Raw genomic sequence first — 24,715 nt, 5'->3', positions numbered from 1 at the left:
CGTCATCGTCAGCGTCGTTTTTTTGGTGTTTGTCATTTACAGTTCAAGGGCCATGGCATGCATGCCCCAGTAGGGGATGTTTGATTGATTGTTGGCACTTATTATTTTTTTTTTTTTTACTATGTCTTCTCCATGTCCTATTTGAAACACAAACGTTTGTATCTTGCTAAATCCATACTGCATCTTTAGAAGAAGAAAAAAAGTCTTGCTTTAGGTTTTGGATAACCTTGTTAGCAGATCTTTCTCACCTAATTATGTTCATCTAAGCAGTAAAATGTGCTAAACCTCACAGTGTTAACATATGTCCACTTGGAACATTTGGTTTTCTACCAAAGGCCAGATCCCAATCCTCCTGTAAATAAAGAGAGCCTTAGCTAGATTCTCTGTTTATCTGTGCACACAGAGTATCTTTTAATAAACCTTTCTTGGTTTTATAAGATCACGTTAACTAACTGTTTTATGATCCTTAGTGGGTGGACCAGAGATTCTCAAACAGAGAGCAGGGGACATTTGACAATGTCTGGAGACATTTTTGGTTGTCACAATTGGGGGGTGGGTGGATGGAGGTGGGGAGAGGTGCTTCTGGATCTGATGCTTAGAAGCTAGAGAAAGCTGCTGAACATTGTACAAAACCCAGGAAAGCCTTCACAACAAGGAAATATCCAGCCCAAATTATCAGTAGTTCTGAAGCTGAAAAACCGTGGTATAAGTGATCTACCCAGTAATTGATACATTATATGAGGATTAAATATTTACATCCCTTCAATAAATCTTTGGAATGAATCTCTTTCTTTTCCAAATCAAAGGTTTAGTTAAACAATAAGCACATTTAGAGTAGCTGGTAGGTGCCTTTGTAAGCATAATTCATTTCACAGATGGATTTTTGTCTGTTTGTTATAACCACCAAATGATAGCCCTTGAAGTGTGAACATGCCTTTTTAATTTTGTTTTTGTAATAATATTTTCACAGAGATATTTTTAGCAGTTCCCCATAGTAGTGAGTTACCAGGAGATAACCAAGTCATCATAACCTACTTACGTCCACATCTTTTGCAGACCTGGAAGAATGGTGGGCGGGTGAAGGGGAGATTTTGGAGCCATTTGTGACGACTTACATCACATGTGGATAATCAGGCTTAGGACAGGCATGCATGCAAAAATCCAAGGTTCGAAGGCAGTAATTTTACAGAAGATGCAGCAATGCATTTTTCAGTCAGCATTGATTTGCATGTCTTTGCATATGATCTCAATCAATAGTTCTCAACCCTCATTGCACATTAGAATCACCTGGGGAGCTTTTAAAACTATCACTGTCTGGACCCCCATCCCCTGGAAATTCTAATTTAATTGTTCTGGGATAGGTCCTGGGCATAAGTATTTTTTAAAAGCTCTCCTGGTGATTCTAAAGTGCAACCAAGGTTGAGAACCACTGATCTAGATATATTGAATTCCTTGCATGAGTAAAGGAGCTAATTTTTTTTTTCTTTTTTGCTCCATTTTTAATGAATATTCTGACTGATGCTAGCTAGGAGCTTTGCACTGTTTGAAATAAAGATCAGAGGTTTCTAAAGACCTCCTTGAGGTCCTTTATTTAAATAAGGTTTTTATACCGGTTTCTCCCACTCTAGTCCATAATCGTCATTCATTTCTTCATAGTACTTTGTGCTGTTACCTCAACTTTTAAGTATATCAGTAAATAAGTTAGCATTTTCAGAAAATAAAAAGCTTCTTTGTGAATTAAAGAGATATAGTTGTATGAATGTATGATGCTTCTTTTGCTTTGGTAAAAAAAGAATTTTAAAAAGCACAAAATAGAGCAACCTTCTCAGAAAACAAGGCAGAACTATGCTTTTTATTTTTCCCCTATGGTTAGAATTTTCTCTGCAGGAAGGTTTTTCTAGCAATCATCAGTAACACATAACACAATGTTGAGATGCACTTTACAAGAAAGTGGACTCTTCACTTTCTCAGAGAGATGTCCATCGTACCTGTTGAGTATACAGTGATTACAGATGCATTTGCTTAATTGCATTTTTAACCGTTTACCTTTCGAGTACTTCAAATAAAAGATAAAAGCATGAAAAACTTCTCATAATCTCTTCCTGTTGCATTTACAATTGTAAATTTAGATGGTGTTTTTTCCTTTCAAATCTTCGTCAGTCAGGAATTGTTGAACTAAGAGACATAAAAAAAAATGGTTCATGTAGAAACAGGGTTATGTGCCTTACCCCTAGGAAAGGATATTACCCCATTACTGTGGAATTAATTCCTGAGCTCTTTTTTTTTTTTTTTAAACTGTGAAGTGAGCCAGAAGAGGTGGCCATTAATAATCTGTGTTAGGAAAGCAAAATTCCTCCTCATTCTCCGTACCTGTTCTGCGAATACACAGTCCTTTGTATATATTTTCCCTGTGCTCTTACCTTGAATCACTTCTCCTTGAAGGTGGTCCAAGAACTAGCTGGACCGTGGACTGTTTGTAACTGGTCCAAGTACAAAAATTGTGAGCAAAGGTTTAGAAACCATCACAACATGCTAACATTACCACGACATTTTTATTGTATGTTATGGAAATAATCTGCCTATAATAGGTTAGGGGGAAGAACAACTGGGTTTTTTTCCAGCACCTTGCTGCAGAACCACTGTCCTACATTATTCCTTGCTCCTGCTTCCTCTTTGGGTCTTGGCCAAAGTGTCACTTTCTCAGGACACCTGCTCTGACTGCCCAGACACAAGTCAGATCGCATCCTTCCATAACCTCATGGTAAGCTGGTTCTTCCTCTCCATTTGTCACAGTTGTGGTTTCCCGTCTGCATGCAGGATGATTGTGTTGCTGTCTGCTCCCCCTGGTAGATAAGATCCATGAAGGTGGGGGCTATTTCTGTTTTCTCATCAGTGCGTTCCCACTGCTTGGCACACAGGAGACAGTTAACAAGTGTGTGTTGCCTGACTGGTCTCCCCCATGTTCCATTCACCCCAAAACTATCAGTGATTCCTTTCCTCCTTCACTTGTGTTAATGCCCGCTTCTGATCCTACCTCCCAAGTGTAGCCTCTGCTGGACAGGAATGAGATGTGGACATGGGTGCTACTCCTCCCCTTTGCCAGCTCACCGGCTTCCCTTGTCTGCCTCACTATAGCTCCACGGCAAGTTAGAAACATTTTCTTGCTCTCGTGATTGAATATCACCACAGCATGTCTCAGAAAACTACCATAATTTTGTAATTTCATATACTTTAAATGGACTTTTAATTATGAAAAATGTGAAATCATGGCTGCATTGTTCAACAACTGTCAGTGAAATGACCAGATACTGTTTAGTCTGTTTTTTTTTTTTGTTTTTTTTTTTTTTTTTTTAGAAAGATGAATAATAATTTGTTTTCACCCTGGAAGTTGATAAGGAAACAGTCGAATCTTTTGACCTTCATGCTGCCTGAACCAACTGAGCAAGTTGGTATCATTTTAACATTAATGATTTAAAACCAAATTCTTGGAGTGCCTGGGTGGCTCAGTCCGTTAAGCATCTGACTCTTGATTTCAACTCAGGTCATGATCTCAGGGTTGTGAAATGGGCTCCATGTTGGGCTCTGTGCCGGGCGTGGAGCCTGCTTACGATTCTCTGTCTCTCTCCCCCTTTCCCCACCTCTCCCTCAATAGATAGATAGACAGATAGATAGATAGATAGATTAGATGATAAAACAAACCAAATTCTTAAAGCAAGATTCCTTGATGGTCTGCAGACTTCAGGATTTCTTATTTTAGAAGTTGGAAGAAAATTTGGAGTGTATCATCCAACCAGATGCCAAATCCACAGGGGGGTTAAAAAAAAAAAAGGTACCACCAGACATCATAATCATATGATAGCTAACTAGTTTGTTGGATCACATTGTTTTCTTCAGTCCATGCTGATCATGTTTTTGTTGGGGCGTGTTATTCAGATGGAGCACCGACATCGTAAGAAAGACACCCCAGTGCAGGCCAGCAATCACCACCTCTTTGTGCAGATGAAGAGCCTCATGTGTTCCAACCTGGGGGAGGAGCTCGAGGTCATCTTCTCACTCTTCGACAGTAAAGAGAATCGACCAATCAGGTAACTGCATATGGAAACATGCCTAGGATTTCTGCATGTTGCAATGGTTAGCATTTGTAATTGGCAAGCTTTGGAATATAGGACCTTGTATACTTTCCCTCTGTGAGCCGCAATTTTCTCATTTGTAGAACTCTTTGAATTTCTAACCTGCCTACCCTCTGGAGCTTCCCATGAAAGTTAAATGGGGTGATGCATACAGAAGTTCTTTGAAAAACTCAAAAGGGGTGTAGAACCATGATAATTATTACTAAACGAAAGTATGTCATTAATATCAGGTCTGTTATTTGAGTTACTTTATATTGATAATGCAAGGAAGACAATATTTCTAAAGTGCAAAGTTGGTTTGCTTATCAAGGTCAACACATTGTATTTTTCAAATTTGCAGCAAACAATTGCATTATTGTTGTCTTCCCTGTGTTAGATAATATCAAGAGGGGGGTAAGTACTTGGAAACCATCCCATTAGAGTCTCAGAGCTGTAAAATGGTAAGCTGTTTCAAATATACTCTTTTTTTTTTTCCTTAGTTCTCAGTGTCTTCTCTTAGGGCAAGTTTTTAATATTTAGGAAAAACTTGTAGTGGATATTTTGGTTGTTATTCAAAAGCCTCCACCCTTGTTGAGATTTTTTTATGTTTCAAGTTTTTTGGTGTTTGCTTTAAAATTGAACACAATGCATGCCACCTTTTACATTAAAAAAATTAAATTTAGAATTAAAATTATATCACACAAATCACACATGACCCAACTTTACCATGTTTTAAAAAATGATGCTTATTAAAATGCTGACAATTTTAAGCAACTCTGAGCCACATACAGTGTTTAATAAATACAAAATAATTCTGGAGTATTTCTCTCCTGGTTAAAAAAAATATATATATTTTTAGGTAGCAAGGACAGAATTTATAAGATGTGTAATTAACAATGATAATAGTTTCAAAATCTACTTTATATGCTTTTGAAGGAAATGAATCGGTAAGTTAGAAACACAAACCAGTAGTGCTAAAAAGGGAAGAAAATAAAGGCTTGAAAAACAGATCCAAATTGCAGCTTAGCACTTGCTTTAGAAATGTGAAAGATTATTTAGAGATAATACTTGCTAACATATTGACGAGTGTCTTAGAGAGCTTGGTTTCCAGATAGTTTAACAAAAATTCCTCATAACATTGTCTATATAACATGTTGTCTCTAAAATATTTAACAAACTATAGGAAAAGTAAAAGGGAGTCATGAGGTCACTCTTCTCCTCATTCCTGTTAAGTTAAGGTTTTGAAGACTAAATTCCCCTTTGCCACTAATGTTCACATTGCATCACCACAGGAATGTGTTAATTTAGAATTAAAATTAGCTGCTCTCTTAGTTTTGTTATAAACATTTTGAAATCTCCTAAAATATCCTTTTAGGTTTTAAGCAACAGAGTTCCCCTTCTTTTATTCCTATGTGCTTGATGAAAGTAGGAAAATAACCTGGGTACAGGATCCCCAAAATATGTTTTTGTGGTCTCCAAGTTCAGACCAGGAGTTGGACCTTTTTTCTGCTCTGTGACGTGGCTGGGCTCCCATATGTGCCCGCCTCTCCCTTCGCCTTCCCCGCTTTTCTTCCTCTTCCCCTCTCCCTGGCCTCTGTCACACACACTTCTCTGATAATCCACTTGAGAAGTCATGACCCTAGAAGACATCAAGCCTGAGTCCTTCTGCACTGCTTCTACATCGTAATCATCGTAAAGATGCTGAGCAAAAGAATAAGTAAGAATAAGTAGATATGCTTACGAGGTGATGGAACAGTTTCAGATTTATTTTCTTGCTTTCTGAGACCTTGGGCAGCACAACGATTATTCTTTTAGGGAATTTTCAGAACCCTGCTGTGAGTAGCTTTGGTTCCATTGATGGCACAGGGCAAGTCACCGTTACCCTTTGAAGGGGACTTAGGATACGCAGATCTGGAGACTGGACTTGACTCTGCTCTTTGCTGTTGACTGCAGCTGCCCTGACCCCTTCACTTGCCTCTGTCTTTTCATTCATCTTGGAACTGGTGACAAATCTGGCTTCTCTCATGGCTCCCAGCCTAGCTTATAAGTGTAAAGTATTTTGCATCTTTTCAGAAAAAGGTATTACAAAGGTAAGGTATGATTTTGAGGCCTTGTGTTTCTTCTTAGGCCTAACAGTGTGGGATGTATGGGTATTTTAAAACCAACTTGCATTTCTTTTTTAAACTTTTTTTTTTTTTTCCTTAGAAAATTTCAGATGTGAAAAGGTAGAATAGTATCATAAAGCCTCAGGTACCTGCCTCCAGCTTCAACAGTGATCAGCTCAGACCTAGTCTTATTTAAACCACACCCCTTTCCAGTCCTCCTCATTGCCTCCAGGTTATTTGGAGGCAAATACCAGATATCCTATTTTCAAATGTGGGTATATCCCTAAAAAGAGGAATTCCAAAGAAATTACTACCTAAGAAATTAATATTCCCTAATTTTTAAAAAAAGAATTTATTTATTTATTTGACAGAAAGACGTCAAGAGAGGGAACATAAGCAGGGGTAGTGGGAGAGGGAGAAGTAGGCTTCCCGCCAAGCAGGGAGCTAGACATACGGCTCTATCCCCGAATCCTGGGATCATGACCTAAGTGGAAGGCAGACACTTAACGACTGAGCCACCCAGGCACCCCTTAATATTCCCTCATGATCAAGTATCCATCTCCAGCCAGCGTTTAGTTTTTCCATATTGACTCATACAATTTTACAAATTCCTTATCTGGAATTAGTACTTACCTGCAACCCTTATCTGGCATTCCAAATTCCTTATCTGGAATCTGGAATGCCAGATAAGGAATTTATAATTTATAAGATCCAAATCAAGCCCATGTATTACAGCTGGTTGATAAGTTTTGCAAGTCACTTTTTAGCTACAGTTTCCCTCCCTCTCTCCCTCTTAAATTGTCTTGCAATTATTTTGTTGGGGAAACTGATAATTTGATTTTTTTTTTTCTTTTTCTGAGTTCCATGTTCAGTCCAAACAATGTAAATCTGTAGACAAAAGGTGGTATATTTAAGAGAATGCTTTTGTTGTTAAAGATCATGACTGCTATAATATAGAAAAAATAAGACACATCCCAAGTATAATATTTATAGCATTGATCCTGACCATTAATCACAGGAAGTTACCTTGTCCAGGTGTAGGTGGACGGGCCAACATGGGCTAAGTCGGTGGAGGTGTGGTGAGGAGCAGTAGATGTTTGTTCCTCCCACAAGGCAGACAACTGGTTGGGACTTTTATTTTTTTTTTTAACCTTTCCGCCTCTAAGAAGCAAACAGCGAGCATTTACTGAGCACAAACCATTTTCCAGACTTCATTCTAAATGCTTTAAAAGTGTTGTCAGCACTGATACTGTAGGTGAGGAAACCAAGGCACAGAAAGTTTGCATAGTCAACCGGGGTTAGAATTTGAGAGACTGATAGTCTTTTTTTTTTTTTTTTTTTAGTATTATTTATTTATTTGACAGAGAGATCACAAGAGCCAGAGTTAGAACTTCAGAGACTGATAATCTTTTTTTTTTTAAGATTTTATTTATTTATTTGACAGAGAGAGAGAGAGTGAGAGATCACAAGTGGGCAAACGGGGGGGGGGGGACAGGCTCCCCACTGAGCAGAGAGCCTGATGCGAGGCTCAATCCTAGGACCCTGAGATCATGATCTGAGTCGAAGACAGAGGCTTAACCCACTGAGCCACCCAGGTGCCCCAGAGACGATAGTCTTAATAATAAGTTGTTATAAATTATTGATAATGATAATACTAAACATAGAGCCTCAAAAATGCTCTGTGCTACAGAAACTGGTTTTCTGAATTGAGTCCTTCTCAAATACTTTAAGAAAAGCAAAGTAACGTTGACTCTTACTGTGTGCCAGTGATAAGTAGGTTAGTAGTACTTGGAGATGGCAAATGCAAAAGGAGACAACATATGAAAATCCTCCCCTTCTGGTTCAACTCAGCAGAACAGTGACCCACATGTATATCTACGATACCAGGAAGGGTATGTTTTCCACCGAAAAACTTAAATTGTCACTAAAGTTGGGTCATACTTAGAAAGCCCATTAATTTTCTCTCAAAAAAATTTCTACCCGGACATGTTCCTGAACGTTAGGCCTCTCATGCAAGACAACTCTTGCTGTAAGTAATCACAAAGACTTAGTCAACCTCTGATGCCATCTTGCTCACATACACCGACCATGTTCTTCCTGTCCAGCTTACTTACCTCAGTTGCTTGTGTAACAGCACCAACCGAGAGCTCCCTGCACATAAAGCTACATTGGACTCCACTCTCAGCAAATATAACATACTTTGATTTATTGGAGTTTTGTACAGTCCTGACATTTACATAATTAGTAAAAAATGAATTTGATAAGTTTTGTATGAGTAAAGTGGTTTTAGAGAATATCTGTCTGGTTGAAAGTTTGTAATTTCTCCACTCTACAAGGGTATAGCTGGGAAAGTCAGGCAGTCATTTCCCCAGATAGCCTCTGTAATTTTGTTTTATTTTCTTCTTTTCTATTCTGTTTATTTAACAAAGCACTTACATAATGCTTATGATGTGCCAGGCACTGTTCTAAGCTTTTTAAAAAATATTTACTTATTTGTCTCTTGTAACAACCCTATGAGGTAGGTACTGATAACTATCCCCATTTTTTATGGATGGGGAAACTGAGGCATAGCATGATTAATAGGTGACACAGCTAGTATGTCGTGTGGCTGGTATCTTAACTTGCAGCCTTGTCAGGTACTCTGAGTCATTTTTCTATACCCAGTCTTCTCATCTTTAGGACTTAATATACCCTGTTTTCTTCCTCAACCAAGTTTTACTCACCAGTGTGTGGTAAGGGGTCTGTTGAGGGTTTGTTTTTTTAAGAAACCAGAGTGGGAGAGAAAATGAGCTTGTTGACAGGAAGGATCCAGTAACAATGGAGAGACTGCCCTCAGAGGAGAGGGGAAGTCTTTGGTGGGTCAGTGTCCCTTTCAGAGGCATCAGGAAACGGGCCTGAGACTGCAGGTGGAGAGATGAGCCGGGGCCAGAGAAAGGGACGAGTTTGTGGAACGGTGTTGGTGAGCATAAATAGAGCGATAGGATTGGGATTATCTGGAGTCTTTGTTCATATATATGTGTGTATACATATATATACACTAGTTAACCTTATATGTTACACATGTCTCCTTTGGCTTGCATTTAAAATTGGTTTTTGAACAATTTGGTGACAGAAATACTCCCAGTGTTTGTGTTTTGCATAGGCTGTTCAGCTCTGCACGTGTGTACTTATTCATATCTTCCCTGTGAGGAGATGTGTCAATTAATCTACAACAGACTGTAAATTATATGGGCCAATGCAAATGACATCGTTCACTGGCTGACTACTTCCCTTATAACTGTCATTACTTTGTTTACTGATGTATTCTAAGGCTTCATTAATTAAAGCTGTAAATTTGTTTCACGACTAATGTATTACTGTATTTCATTCTCATCAGAGAATTTGTTTAATAGGACCTAAGTGCCACAAATGGGTACTTAGCTTAGTCCAGGGCTGCTCATGCATGCACGCTGCTGGCATGGGCTTTTATTTGAGAAAATAGCAGCAGGGTAGTACTCCTGGAAAGTCTTATTCTGGTAATTAAATTCCAAAGGTCTTTTCATAGTAGTTAAATTCAGATAAAATTTATTTTCTGCTGGTACCTTAGTCACATTCTTTCCTGAAGTTATGTATTTTTCCTACCATCGTACATGGTAGGAAATACATACAAACTCTTGATTTTCCTTGAAATGCCTCATTTCCATGCAAATTTTATGTTGCCCACTATCACCTTCTTTATTTGATATATCATCCTAATTCTGTCATTTATGAGAAAGGCAAGTAGTGAATATTATTGGTGGGGCTCAGGGTTTTTTAATGTGAATCGTACAGAACTATGAAATATGTCTGAATGTATCTCCATCCTCAAGACACGTCTCTCCCCATATCTGGTACAGGCAGCACTATATAGTTTATAAGTGTCCCAGGTCTGGTGTCAGAGGGCCTGGGTTCAAATCCTGGGTTGTTTTTTCTTTTTAATTCAGTAGCTGAATCAGTCTGGTGCGTTAATTCATTTTTCTTATAGCTGTTAATTATCTGCTAAATGAAGATGATAATAGCACTTACCTCTCAGGGGTTATTTGAAGATTAAATGAGATCATAGATACATTTCATAATGTAATGCTTGACACCTGGTCATTGGTCAGTAAATGTTAGCTATAAAGATTATGATTTTCAAATACCCAAATAGGAAATGTACTTTAACATAACCACAAATGATAAATAGTATTTGTTCTTGAATTCTTATATTTTATGAGTACTTATTGTTGTTTTGTTAGGTACAAGTTATTACAGTTAGATAAGATTCAGAGAGACTTCCTGGTTAACAGGTAGAATGGCATCAGGGGTATGATTTGCTTTAAAGTACTTCAACAACAAGAAGGGGAAAAAAAAAAGCAAACGGAGAACAAAGTTAGAATAAAGGGATAGGTGGAACTAGTGTGACATAATGTCATGACTGTGGATTCCCTGTGGTAGGTCTATAGGTTCTTGGTTGAACTTTAAGCAATTGGGTGTGTATAGTTAATGAGTTACCTGCTTCACATGTTTTATGCACGGAGGCAAAAAAGCAATGAAGAAGAAGATTGGTTTCTTAGTCTAGTCTAGTCGCTAGTTGCGTGGATGTCTTGGTTCCATTCTGCCTGTAATAATATTCCTGGGTTTATATAAACTGACAATAATATTCTTGATGATGGATTTGACAAAACTTGAGAGGAATGTTTTGCTAAGGTCTAGGACATTCAGTATTTTATAATATGTGCATTGTAACATTACCTTTAAAGCATAAACTGTGACTCATATATAAAGCAAAATAGCAGCTTTTAGAAGATGAATCAAGATGCTGTGAGAGGAAGTACTTATATGTTCAAGCAAAATTTTATGTCTTCACTAGGACCAGCTTCCCAGAAACTCTGAATTAGTACAGGTTCAGCCTCTCAAAAGTGAAGATATGCAGCAGTTCTGTGAATGGCATATTACCTCTAACCATTCACTTGTTCGTTCATTCACTCATTGCACAAGTTACATAGGAGTATCTGTTGGTAAGACCTTACTGGAGATTCAGAGGTGAATCTTGGAGCAAATGTCAGAGGGGATCCAGGATGCCAGGAAAGGCATCTACTTTGAGAGGAAGGGCGCTGCTTCTAATGTGGGAAGAAGGGAGGTGAGGTCAGTGAAATGGATAGAAAATGTTGAGATGGAAAGACTGGGTTTGTGGCCTTGGTCTTATATAAGTAACAAAGGGGGAAAAAGATCTGTCATTGGAAAGCAAAAGAGAGAATTAATCGGGGGCTGAAAGTGATTTACAGGAACAGGGTGAGTGGACGCTGAACAGAAGTGTGATAGGAAGCAGAGTTAGTGCAGAATAATAGAATTGCTGTGTGTGGTGAGGCCTCTCCGAAGAGAGACGTCTGAAAGGGGTAGTGAGTCCTGGCTCTCAAGTTCTCCAGCTTTTGCCAGAGGTGCTCAGGAAGTATGCGTCAGAAGCAGGGATTGGGGGTTGGAGATTGAAACATCCCAGTTGGAAAAGAATGAGAAGATTGGAAATCTGGCATCATGATGAGTAGAATCAAAGAAATGACAACCGTAGCTTCCGATGGGTCTCTTCAGAGGCAGATGCTATCTAATAATAGCCTTTTCATTTTTTAAAGGAAATTAAAGAAGTGGCGTTTTGTTTTGTTTCTGAAAAATTCAGGTACTGGGAAAATTTTTCAAGAGCTTATAGAAGTCAGCTGTCAGAGACAATGGCTACTCAGCCCAAACTAGGAAAAATGTGTCTGAATTGTGTGCATTGTAGTACATTGTATCTATCATACGTAACCCAGTTAAGAGAGAGGAAAAGATTTTTTAATTCTCTGAGCACTATGCTAGAATTTCTCATTTCATTCATCATTTGCAACTTATTAGAGTGTGATCACATAAGTTCAGCATTGATATTTTTATCATAAATGAAGAGCATTTATGGTTTGTGAATGCTGAAAGATAGCTGGCAGAGAGCTCTTCTTTAAGTGTTATGTTACGAAGCTGACTCAAAATTGTAACCTCTCCAAAGCGCAACAACAATGTAGAGAGAGAAGGTCTGGCCATACATGCAGGGAGCACAACTCTGCTTGGGAACAAAAATAGTTGAAGAAGGCGTTCAGAGCTCCTCCTTGGATTGTGGCAACATCAACTACTCTGTACGGCCTGGAGCATTTCCTGCTGTGTCTAGACGTGCTGGCTCACATCTCGCTGTGGGTGTCTGTCCATCCTTGACCCGCAGTGACCTTCCCTGGGGCCTCCTGTTTAAAGGCTCTACTGCTCCCCATTCTCCCTCTTCTTTTCTGTCTTCTAATTCTTCGAGCAAGTGCATGAAAACTGGGGCCATTGTCACTTTGGAGTAAATCAGATTTTGTGGTTTGCTTCCCCTTTGGTCACACTTCTGTGTCACATATTAAAAAAAATAATAACAACAACAGGGGCACCTGGATGGCTCAGTGGATTAAAGCTTCTGCCTTTGGCTCAGGTCATACAACCAGGGTCCTGGGATGGAGCCACGCATCCAGATCTCTGCTCCACAGGGAGCCTGCTTCCTCCTCTCTCTCTGCCTGCCTCTCTGCCTACTTGTGATCTCTATCTGTCAAATAAATAAATAAAATCTTATAAAAAATAATTGTTTTAAAAAAATAACAACAAATAATTGCTTTAGAGATGTGGTGATGTCTTTCATCAGAGACATTTTAAGAAATGGTCCAGGAAGAAGATCTAAATTAAAACAGAAGAAACCAAGAAATAACTTCATTCATGCTAAGAACACTAGGGTAAAAGCCATCTACTCTTTTTCTCCATAGAATTTTAAGAGCCATACAATTCCATTTATTTTTCCAATTGCAAATTAATACCTGATTCTAACGATAAGTGGCTGGAAATTCAAGATGGCAGAAAACTGAACACTCAGTGGATTCAGAACTGGCTTTCTCTCTTTTAGCCCTCCCCACTTCCTCAGGCTCCTTGCCTCTTCATTTTTTTTTTTTTTCAAAAGATTTTATTTATTTATTTGACAGAGAGAGAGAGAGAGATCACAAGTAGGCAGAGAGACAAGAGTGGGGGGGGGCAGGTTCCCCGCTGTGCAGAGAGCCTGATATGGGCCTCCATCCCAGGACTCTGAGACTGTGACCTGAGCCAAAGGCAGAGGCTTAACCCACTGAGCCACCCAGGCGCCCCTCCTTGCCTCTTTTTACTTAGATTGTGCAATCTTGTAGAATGTGACCAGAAGGCCCTTTTACCCCTCTTCCTATGTTTTAAAAAGTGATCAGCTTGGTGGTCTTTTCACCAAGAAGCTGTCATCTCTGTCTTTCTTGCTCTGTGCTATGTTTGCTGCTTATATGGAATTCAGATTTCATTTTCCCAAGTTCCCCACTGAGGAAGAAGTTATGGTCACACTGAGCAACCCATCGCACAAGGACTTCTTTGGTGCCATTTCTGCTGTAAGATGGTTGGACACTGACAAAGGAATTGTGAATGATAGGGCCCTCGTTAGCTCCTTTTCTGAACGTAAGACTTTTCCCCCTCATCATCTTCTTGTGTCCACTGGGTGGGTGTTGATGTGGTTAAAGGAAGCTTAAAAGTCTTCTGTTGTTGAGACAACACATTGTAAGATCATGCCATTATTGTCTCATTTTTGTTGTCATCCTTCTACTCCAGTGGGCATGTGCCTGTCAGTGAGAGGGAGAACTCAAGCTGTTGAGGGCTTCTGGAGTGTGGATGGTGTTGTTTCGTGTTACTCTTTGTGAATCAGAAGCACACTCTCGGACCTGTCCCTATGGGAGCATCATTTGCAAAATCTGTCATGCTAAAAAAATGTGAATAAAAATTGGCAGACACATATACAGTGCCTTTTCCTCAGTATTTCTCTTTAGAGATTTTTGACTGAAAGTTAAACAGAGACTGTGTCTTCTTTTTATGTCCACTGAGCATGATTTCACACTGTTGCTCTTGAGTCATTGATGATCATTCATTGAGCAAACAATTACTGCTGTCCTTCTCAGAGCCAGGCACTGATCTGGGCAAGTGGGGACACATCAGTGAATAACCCAGGGAAAAAAAAAAAAATCCTGTACTTCCAGAATGTGGATTCTAATGCTACTGAAAATACTCTTAAACTTTAAGTCATGAAGTATTTTTTGAAAGATAGTTTCTATACAATCTCATTAGTATTTTAACCAATATAGTGTTTCCATTTCACAAAAATATTTGCAGTGTCTAAAGCAATGCTTCCTAATCTTTTTAGTCCCTTTGGCTCCTTCTCCAACTTAGGAAAACTATAAACCTCTATGGAAAGTAATGTACCTGTTCTCATTCACATTAATATTTGTATATCGGTTTAGACATTTTGTAGCTGCCTTGTTTAAAAAAAAAAAATCACTTGACCTTCAAAAGCCCAAGTGCATTTGTCATCTAGCTCATGAATACTATTTAATAAGGATTTAGATAGTTTTCAGTTTTTAAACTTGTAATGAATGCAAAGAATCTGTCAGTAACTTGTTGAAAGGAAATTGGATTTTTTGCTTATTTTCTTTTAAAAAAAATCTTTTTGAGATAATAAATGCATGAAAGATGTGTTGTACTTAGTGGTTTTGTAGGGCTTGACTTACTTCCAGTTTTATTATTTATTCTGCTTTCATTTATGATTTCCTTGCAAGGAACTGCATGCTTCAATCCAAAGTATATTTAAGCTCAGGGTTGCTCTATTTTCAAGATTTCTTATTACAGATGCTTTCCCTAACAAAGAGACATTGTTAGAAAGGTCAGAATAATTACCGTGCATCGACCGGAGTGTTTCCTCCCTCGTGGTGTGTCAAATATACAATATTTGTAATGATCAAATTATGTAAATTTACAGAAGAATAAGCATAAGATATTCTGCCTATACAGGCCTTCTTATTTCATGGTTCCTGTTTCTGTTGATAAGATCCTATCATTGCCTACTTTTTGTTACCTCTCTGAGAAACTGGTTTTCTATTGAAATTCTTAATGAGTTCTCTAGAGATGGTGCAGGAAAGTATTTCCCCGAGTTGCTCAGATGGTATAGCTATTTCTAAGGATTTACTTGAATTCAACATTGGGATTTCTGGAGTCTCAAGTCTTTTGAACTTATAGTCATTACTCTTTTTCTTAAATCAGTCAATGCAGTCATTTTTTAAAATTCATCAGTCAGTGATGGATAGCACAGGCAATATGAAATGGCAGATGATATGTATATCACTTATTTATAATTTAAAAAAGCATGGAATTTCTTTTTTCGTTGAGTTATACTATTCTAGAAAGAGTTTCGATTCAGATAGCTTTATTCTCTGAAAGAAAAAATAGCATGAAATGCTTTTCAGTCATCTTAAGTAGTAAGAATCAGCATGATGTTCAAAATTTGCAATAGAGTTGACTATTAGTTTAAAAAATAATCTCCCCTTGTATCATTCAACTGAAGAATCCTTTGCTGTCCTGACAAAGCCATCACAGCAGTTGGTTGCTTAGTCTCTCACCATCAAATATTTTTAGGGTGAATCTGGGCATGGACATTACTATTAAAAACAGAAAACTCAAGACTCTGTCTTCTCTCTAGGTGAACTCCAGAAACCTTGGTAGCGACAATCACTCTCTTTCCATTTCCCTATAATCAGAAAAAAACTCATGACCCTAATGTTGCTTTAGTTTTAAAATTAGAAAGCCCATTAATAGCTTTATTTAGGAAGTCTTGCTCGAAGAGTTGCTTTCATTTATTGCCAAGGAGAAACTGTCCCTTGTCTGGTTATGTGGTCAGGAGAAGAACTGTGAAAAGTCTTTGGCCTGAAGGTACCGGCGTGCATTGCCTGTTTTCTGGTATATATGACGCTTGTAAAAGACAGCCAGCAGTTCTAACTCATTAGGGCCTGGGCATTTAGGTCAAAACAGTGGTCCTTAAACATAACTGGACTTTTAAACATGCAGGGAGCTTTTAGATTCATCCTGACCTAGTAAGTCATAATGTCCAGGGGAGGGCCTGGGTTTTATACAGCTCCCAAGAGCATGTTGTGTGCACCTGTGTTAGGAGCCACCGGAGGATAAGGTGGGCAAGTGTCTCTGTTTCCCACTGAGCATTCCTTTCATTTTTCCTCTGTGCCACGGTGAGCACTGAAGCCCTTGGTCCAGTAGCCAGCTCAGCCTCCACCCACCTCCCCAGAGTCTTGCCTGAACGGTGGTAGCACCGGCTCATGGGGGACGTTAGTCCACATTTAGAAAGTAGCTTGAGCCTTCCTGTTTTCAGTTGTTCTTTGCCACTTGTTCTAGGAAAGAACGTGGTGACAGTCCCCCTCAGACTGTTGGCAGCATCTTCTACTGTTAATCAGTCAGAAAGCATGTGACAAAATGCAGAAGCAGTGAACTAGAAGCAAGAAATCACCTTATGTTTGCATTCTCTTGCCTTGTGGCTCGAGGCTCCAGGGTGAGCACAGCTGAGACACCCACTCACGGCTTCTCACTCTTCCCTTGTCCTCTCGCTCCCACTGTTTCCGCCTTGGCTCCTGGCGCACCTCCCTTTGCTTTTGCTCACCAGAGAGTAGATATTGTTATCTTGACACATGGCAAAGTTAACTGTAAAACAAGTGACTTCGCATTTTCAAAGGCACTACATGGGCAGTTGTTGGTCAGATGGTTTCTTCAAGTGTGAGTGTAAAAGAACCAGACTGTTCAGGGTTTTTCTGATTAGTTTACCAGAACATGAGCATCTAAATGTTTTCTCTCTTCTGCTACTGTTACTCTTGGGGATCCTATATTTATTTTAATGATTTAACTGTTCGAGTGATTTTAGAAAAATTCTTTATAATTTTCTATAGTTTTGTCAGTCTAGGCTACTAATCTTTCACATCACATGTTTCAACCCAAGATATTCCCCACTCATATGGTTTTGGACGAAGTACAGCTTGTGTAATTTTCACATTCCTGAGATCACCAGGCAGTTTTGCTTCTTACGAGTTGGGAACTATAGAGAGGTTAACATGAATCATACAGAGAAATAGAAAAATCTCCTTGGCATTGGCTAGTCCTAACTTCAGGTACATTGCTCTTTGAAGCCAACTGCTTATCCTAGGAACACCCTATGGGAGAGGCACTTGATAGGATGACTCAGAAGTCTGGGAGCACTCTCCCACATCTGGCCTGCAGGCCTCCAAGACCCTAGGCAAGGCCTTTCCTACAGAAGGGCGACTGCTTCTCTGTGGCTGTGTTAGGCAGAGGGACAGGAAGAAGGAGCATCCTGTCCTGCTGAGAATGGGAACAGAAGCCATCAGAGGGCTCCACATCCTGACTGCACACCCCACATGATCTGACCACGGATAAGAACTTTTCTATCCAGCTCGGCATGGAAATAACACTCTTCATTATCAGAGATCTTTTTGAGTACTTCGGAATGCGGTGGCACAACTGAGCAGGCACACAGATGTAAACTCCCTAAATACAGTTACATTTGTGGCTGGCTTGATTCATTCATTCATTCTGTCAGTCAGTCATGTATTTTCAGTTTCATGTGTTTTCGTTATTATTTTTTATTTTATTGAAAATATTCACAGTACAAACCCTCCGTTCGCATGACATGGTTAGTCTTGCTCTGCTTTGTTCACAGTAATCTGTTCTTTTACATACTGCTTAGTATTGTGGTTAAGACCTGAGATTCTGGATTCAGGCCCTGAATAATTGATTTCCTGGCTGCACCCTTGCTGATCATGCAAGTTTGGCCAATTTACCTAATACCTCCCAGCCCCAGATTCCCCATATGCAAAGTAGGGATGGAGGTGGTTCCTACCGCATCAGGCGGTTGTGAGAAATAAGTGAGAAAATCCATGTGAAGTATAAGTCATGGTGCCCAGCACAGGGTAGTATTTACTTGTACAATTTTTCTCTTGGGTCCAGGATGGGGATGCTTGTTTACATTCTTATTTCATTATCTTGCTTTCCTTAAATCCTTGTTAGAAGAAGGCAAGTCATAGATAATAAATAATTACGGGGTGTTTTTATGCTTTATTTCCAAAGAAAGAATCTGTCTTTGTTGATTTATAATATAAAATGATTTATTATGGCTTACACATGGAATTCAGATGGGCACTAAATTTCTCTCGGAAGTTCCCTCTGGGAGAACATGGCAGTATATGGCAAAGTCAAATGAGGATTTTTTTTTTTTTCCTTGCTGGTAATATCAGCTCACATTTCTCAGTGTTTCTGGAGTTGTTTCTATTTACTTATTCCTTAGTGATGAAGGACACAGTATTCTCATTTGGAAATATATAATGTCACTGTAGATTTTTCCATCACTGTATGTTTAATATAACAAAGATATAAAATGTGCATGGGGACAAGGCTAGAAGCATGATCTAAAATCTGGGGGTGCCATGAAGTTAATTAGGTGACTCTCACATCTGGTGGGGAGGCGCCCTTGATTGAAATGTCTCTTTGGAGAATTTCATGTATTTCTCACCATAAAGTAAAGGACATTATGGGGAAGAGAGGGAAACTTAGGAATGCAAATAAATCTCCCCACTTATTGTGATTGTGTTGTATTTTTTTCCTAAAAGATTATATTTCTTCAGTCTTTAATTAACCACTGAGGAAGTACCAGGTCATCGGCTAGCAGCTGGGGATGTAAAGGTTAATGATGATCACCCCATACTCTCCTTTTTGACAGTGTATTAGCAAGGAACACACACACCTGTTATGATTAGGAAAAAAATGTAAACGATGTAATTGAGGTATTCACATCTTACCACGTCAAAAAGGACACTTTTTAAGCTCACAAAAACCAACTGTGTTTTCTAATCGGAGAAGCCACCCTTTTCCTTAAAGTAGAGTCTCAAAATGCCTTTGTGCGTGGCCACAAAAGTTTGTGAGAGAATTGTAGATGTACCAGAGTGCAATGTCAGTGATTTGTTCAGTTTTTCTCCCCTGGCCTTCAAGACATACGTTTTGGTATTGTCCAAACTTGGGGTGGGGATGGGGTGGCGGGATATTTATTTGTAATTCAAAGATTCTGAGATGTTTTTCTATAGGTCATCTTCTTACCTCTGAAACCATTTGCTGGTTAAATAGGTTCTATATCACCAAAGCTAAAGAGAATTTGATTTGAGATTTAAGTTTGTGTAATAACTTGTCACTAAGAGAATAAAATTTTTTTTAATTGGCCACAAAGATTTTTCTTTTCCCTTTTAATAGAAGTCTGTTTTTTTTTTTTAAAGATTTTACTTATTTACTTGACAGACAGAGATCACAAATAGGCAGAGAAGCAGATAGAGAGAGAGCAGGAAGCAGGCTCCCTGCTGAGCAGAGAGCCTGATGCGGGGCTCGATCCCAGGACTCCAAGACCAAGACCTGAGCCGAAGGCAGAGGCTTAACCCACTGAGCCACCCAGGCGCCCTGATAGAAGTCTGTTTTTTGTTTTTTGGTTTTTTTTTAATTGCACGTGAGTTTTTTTTTCCGTATTACCCTTCGTCAGTCTATTTTTATCTCCCCCTTAAGGCATGCTTAAGCGAGGGGATATGTCATTGGCTTAGTACATATTGATATTCTTTCTGAAACAGGATATGATATAGTATAATACTTGCATAATCAGGATTCTGTCTAGACTGGTGAAATTAAAATAGTGACAGAGCAAAAGGAATCTCTTTCTGAAATAGAATACTTTAGGAAACATGGCTTTACCAGAATATTGATGAAGCTTGCAAATATGGAGTGGTATTTTATATCAGTATTAAAGTTAAGGTTTTCATATCTAGAATGCCTTGTTGACTTTCATATATTCATCTTATTGGTATTCATTATTTTAGACTGCCCTATCAGAAGATAAAGGGCAATTTGTTGTAAACATTCTAGTAGGGATAAAGAGGAGCCTCAAACATAAGTGCATCTCAATAATATATAAAAATATAAAGTAGCAGATGCTGTCTGTGGTACAGAAGAGGGGAAAATGGTCACATTGCCTGTGTTTGGGGCTAAAGTATAAGCCATAAACATTCTTTGATGACTAAGAAGCAAAACCAAATTCCAGTCTTAAATCTCAGGAGAGTCGGTTAACTAAAGCCAAATTCTTAAATCATTTTGGAGCTCTGCATTTGTTTAATAAAATAATTCTATTTTCCTATTTATTTTTCTAGGTATGTTTCCTTGAACAAATTACCAAGGAACTATTTTAAGCCAGGGACTGCTTTGAAACCTGCTAAAACGTATTTCTGCTGCTTTCTTTCCCATGAGGCCAAGAAGGGTGTGGGGAGGATGACCCTGTACTCTTAGGACCAGGCTTGACCAAATCAGCGGGTGTCCCAAACAGATGGACGGCTTCTCTCTTATCTCAATATTCTGGAAATATTTGCTCTTTATTTCTATAAAGCAGAGAAAAGACTAACCTTATAGCATTCATATGAAGTACAAAGGTTTTGAATTAGCACATGGGATAGAATCAGTTCTCAGGCGTGCACCAGATCTGTGATCTTGGACAATATAATTTACTATTTCTCAGTTTCCCCGTCCATAAAATGAGTGTAATAGTAGTTCTGTCTTTATAAGGGCATAATGAGGATTAAATGAATCAATTCCTGTTCCGTCCTTAGCAGAGTGGCCGTCAAATGGTGAATTCTTAACAAAAATAGTATTACCTTGTATGATTAAGTATCATTCATTTATCTGAAGATGAATTTTTACACATTTACTTCGAGCACATCTTAAATTTGAAATAGTAGTGAATTTTCTTCTGCTGTGAAGAAAGCTTACAGTCCTCCTTGAAGTGTAGGAAATGACGGTTGGGTAATAAAAATTTAGCTCCGTATCCTCTTGGATCTTTCATTCCTAGACTGAATTCTGCATTCAGAATTGTCTCAAGTGGAACATTAGCTTCTCTTGAGAATTCTTGCAACAATTTGTATCTCATCATTCAGACCCCATCAGCCGCTGCTCTCTGAAGAAATACCCCCAAATCCCACAGATAATAGGTATGGGATGACCCCCCAAGAAATGTACATTGGTTGCCCTTTCTCATATGAGAGGGCAGGAATAGGTTATCATGTAAGAATAAAGAAAAACATGGTAAGCCATGTGGTTGAATCTGTTACGTGTATCTATCTAGATTTAAATCACAAAAGAGAATAAAAATGTTCCAAAACAGTCATAAATTCATATCCATATGCTTCCTTAGAGATGGGGTTACGGCTCTTGTTTCTTCGCCTGCATGAGATAAGGGAGATTTGCGTTGACAGAGCCAGTATTTAAGGCAAGGGTGGAGTGGTGGATCAGCATGGTGAGTTGGCGGTTCCCAGCCTCACTAACGCCTCGCACTCTCTTTCCCTGCTTGGTCCTCAGCCTGAAGCAAATCTAACCTTGGCCACACTGTGTGCTAATACCCTGGTCCTGCATTCTCTAGGTGTTGGCTGTGTTCCCTCCTGAGGTGGGCAGTCATTTGATTCTGTCATAGGCACGAGGATATTGAAATTCAGAAGCTCATGGTTGCTGGTACATTCATTTTTCTCTGGTTGATATTCTTTCTATTTTACTTACTCATTTTTCTGTTTATTTGAATATAAATGGGTATTTTTGTATATAAATGGGTAACATTACCTTGGATCCAAATGACATCCACAAATATATTGATTTGAATTAGTAGCTGATCAATAGCATTTGTGTTTGTATTTAATATGGTGACCCTATATTTTCTTATGCAAGTTCTGTGGGGAATTTAAGGTCTCCTTTTCCTTCATGGACCAGCGCAAATTCAAGTTTCATTTCTTGGACCTTCTCTTGGTGTTTTAGATGATATATTTATAAGAGCATAAAATATTAAGCCTTCTGCTAGATGGTTACCACTCAGGATGGTGTCCTTGTATGATATTCATTAAATACATGACACACAACATGAAAAACAATACTCTTAGGTATGAACACACAAAACATGGTAGGTCAGTTTTTTTTCCTTTCCTGCACTTACTTAGTTCCACTTTTTGGAATAATAAGAATGCGGTATCACTGATATAGAAACCTATTCTTTTAAAGGTTAATCTTTTTATTTGCATAGATATTTATGTTTTCTGCTTTTGCTGATTTGCCGGTATTGTCAGAAGTGAATAAATGTTTATTGTCTTGGGTGTGCTTCTAATTTACAACAGCAGTTTTGACATCAAATGAAGGGCCTAATATGTTTTGAGTTTACCTCTTAAGATCAGTAAATAGAAGAGTGATAAGTCCTTAGATATTAAATAATTTTCAGAATATTGAACTTTTTTTCTCTTGTAGTGAGAGATTTTTCCTGAGGCTGAATAGAAATGGACTTCCCAAAGCCCCAGATAAGCCAGAACGACATTGCTCTCTCTTCGTGGTAGGTGGATCTTGTTTCGTCTCGGAGGCGGATTTTTCCAGCTGTACTTCGTGTTACTTGAGGAAATAAATTATTGTGAGAGAACATAGTGACTTCCCTTAACCTTTGTAAATAACACTCACAGTACAGGAGGGCGGGACTGCGGGCCTGGGTATTATGGAGGACATGTGCTGTGATAAGCACTGGGTGTTATATGCAACTAATGAGTCATGGAACCCTACCTCAGAAACTAATGCTATACTATATGTTGGCTAATTGAACATGATAATGTAAAGCATAAAATAAAGTATAAGTGCTTGACAAAAAACAAAACAAAACAAAAACACTAAAGTACAGTTAGTGCCCAGAATCTTGAATACCACCATTCATAGACACATCTCTGTTCCTTGGGTTTATGTTGGAGCCTGTTACACTCTGCATGACATATAGCATTTAGGATGTACTTAATAAATGGTTAAAGAATGATTGAGAAATTTAAAAAAGAATTTTTCTTTAATGTATTATTTGACATCAGTAGACTTACCCTGTAAACTTGTAGTGGTATTTTTATTTTATTAAGTTTTTATTTAAATTCCAGTTAGTTAACACAGTGTAATAGTAGTTTCAGGTGGACAGCATAGTGATCCAACACTTCCATACATCACCCACTGCTCATCACCACAAATGTACTCCTTAATCCGCATCACCTATTTAACCCATTCCCCTCAGCTCCCCTCTGATAACCATCAGTTTGTTCTCTGTAGTTAAGAGTCTGTTTCTTGGTGTCTCTCTCTCTTTTCCCCTTTGTTCATTTGTTTTTGTCTCTTAAATTCCACATATGAGTAAAATGTGGTATTTGTCGTTCTCTGACTTATTTTGCTTAGCATAATACTGTCTAGCCCTATCCCTGTCTTTGCAAATGGCAAGATTTCATTCTTTTTTATGGCTGGCTAATACTCCATTAATACTCCATTTCGTGTGTGTGTGTGCGTGTGTGTCTCACATCTTCTTTATCCATTTATCTGTCAGTGGATACGTGGGCTGTTTCCATAATTTGGCTATCATAGAATGGGCCTTTTTTTTTCTTTTAAGCATCATTTGACATCCGTAGACTAAGAGTGTTAATTTGATCATGGTGGTATTTTTAGAACAGGATTTGAATTATATGCTTCTGCTACAAAATTCCATTAAGAATGTCTGCATTATCTTTGTCTTTCTTCTGTTAATTGTAGAAATAATGTGCTGTGACCTTTAATAATTCTATATAACTTATGAGTTTTAAAATAATCCCACTTTTTTTTTTTATAGGATTTAGGTAGCAGTGAGCTAAGAAGGGACGTCTATATCACTGTGCACATTATCCGAATTGGTAAGTCTAACACTTGCCAGTGTGATAGGTCTGATAGAACAGGGGGAAGAAATGCTGAAAAGTCTCTGTGTTGGTGTGATCTCTTTGCTGTCTGGATCAGAAAACAGTGAAAGCCAGTTTGGAATCTGAGAATCACCACATTTGGGATTGTTCCCATTGCTCCCAAACTCATGGACGGCTTTCTCATGCATCATACATAGACTTTGTTTTCTTCCCATAGAAATCGTTAGGTAGTTTGTTGTGCTTTGTTTCTATTGGACTCCATAAACATATTTGACTCAAAATTTCTTATTTGTCTTTTTAAGTTCTAATTTCTGTTAATAGCATCAATTAAACTTCTTTAGGATCTGGATTTCCTACAAGTTTATGAAAATTTTATATACTAATTGGCATTCTCCAAAGTGCAGAATGCTACAGAGCATTATTGCAAAAAGTGCTATACAAGTAAAGGGTTATGAAACCCTGAATGCTATATATTTTTTCCACTTTTATAATATCATCAGCTCATTAAAGGGTCTCAGAAGTCCTCCAGGGAAATATTAAAATGCCTCTCTGACTTTGTTGGCCCTAGTTTTCTCCAAATTCGATTTGACCATGGAAACATTTGCATAATGTAACATTTATTATGTAATAAATGTAACATTTATTAAGATCTTGCAGAGCACACTTTGGGTGTTCCACACTGAACTTGCACAACAGAGCCAGAATAAGTTCACTTGTTTTTACTGATAAAATGCCCCTAAAAGCAGGTAGTTTATGGCAGAGGTGCTAGGTACGATGAAGTATGCCATATCCTACACCGTTTTTCTCTTAAAGTTAA

At 38.5% G+C, this 24,715-nt stretch overlaps 1 protein-coding gene across 4 annotated transcripts in view; it reads left to right on the top strand.

The window, feature by feature from the left end:
- Positions 1-24,715, top strand: part of DOCK4 (dedicator of cytokinesis 4) — a 427,767-nt gene that overhangs the window by 208,972 nt on the left and 194,080 nt on the right. For all 4 annotated transcript variants that reach the window (XM_047694527.1, XM_047694528.1, XM_047694530.1 and 1 more), the window contains exons 8-10: positions 3,934-4,085; positions 22,466-22,547; positions 23,835-23,895. In XM_047694527.1, the coding sequence (XP_047550483.1) occupies positions 3,934-4,085; positions 22,466-22,547; positions 23,835-23,895 (295 nt within the window). The remainder of the gene's footprint in view (positions 1-3,933; positions 4,086-22,465; positions 22,548-23,834; positions 23,896-24,715) is intronic.

This window comes from Lutra lutra, chromosome 11, assembly GCF_902655055.1.
Source record: "Lutra lutra chromosome 11, mLutLut1.2, whole genome shotgun sequence".
NCBI lineage: Eukaryota > Metazoa > Chordata > Mammalia > Carnivora > Mustelidae > Lutra > Lutra lutra.
The sequence above is the reverse complement of the archived record's forward strand: the minus strand, read 5'-3'. Positions and strand labels throughout refer to the sequence as shown.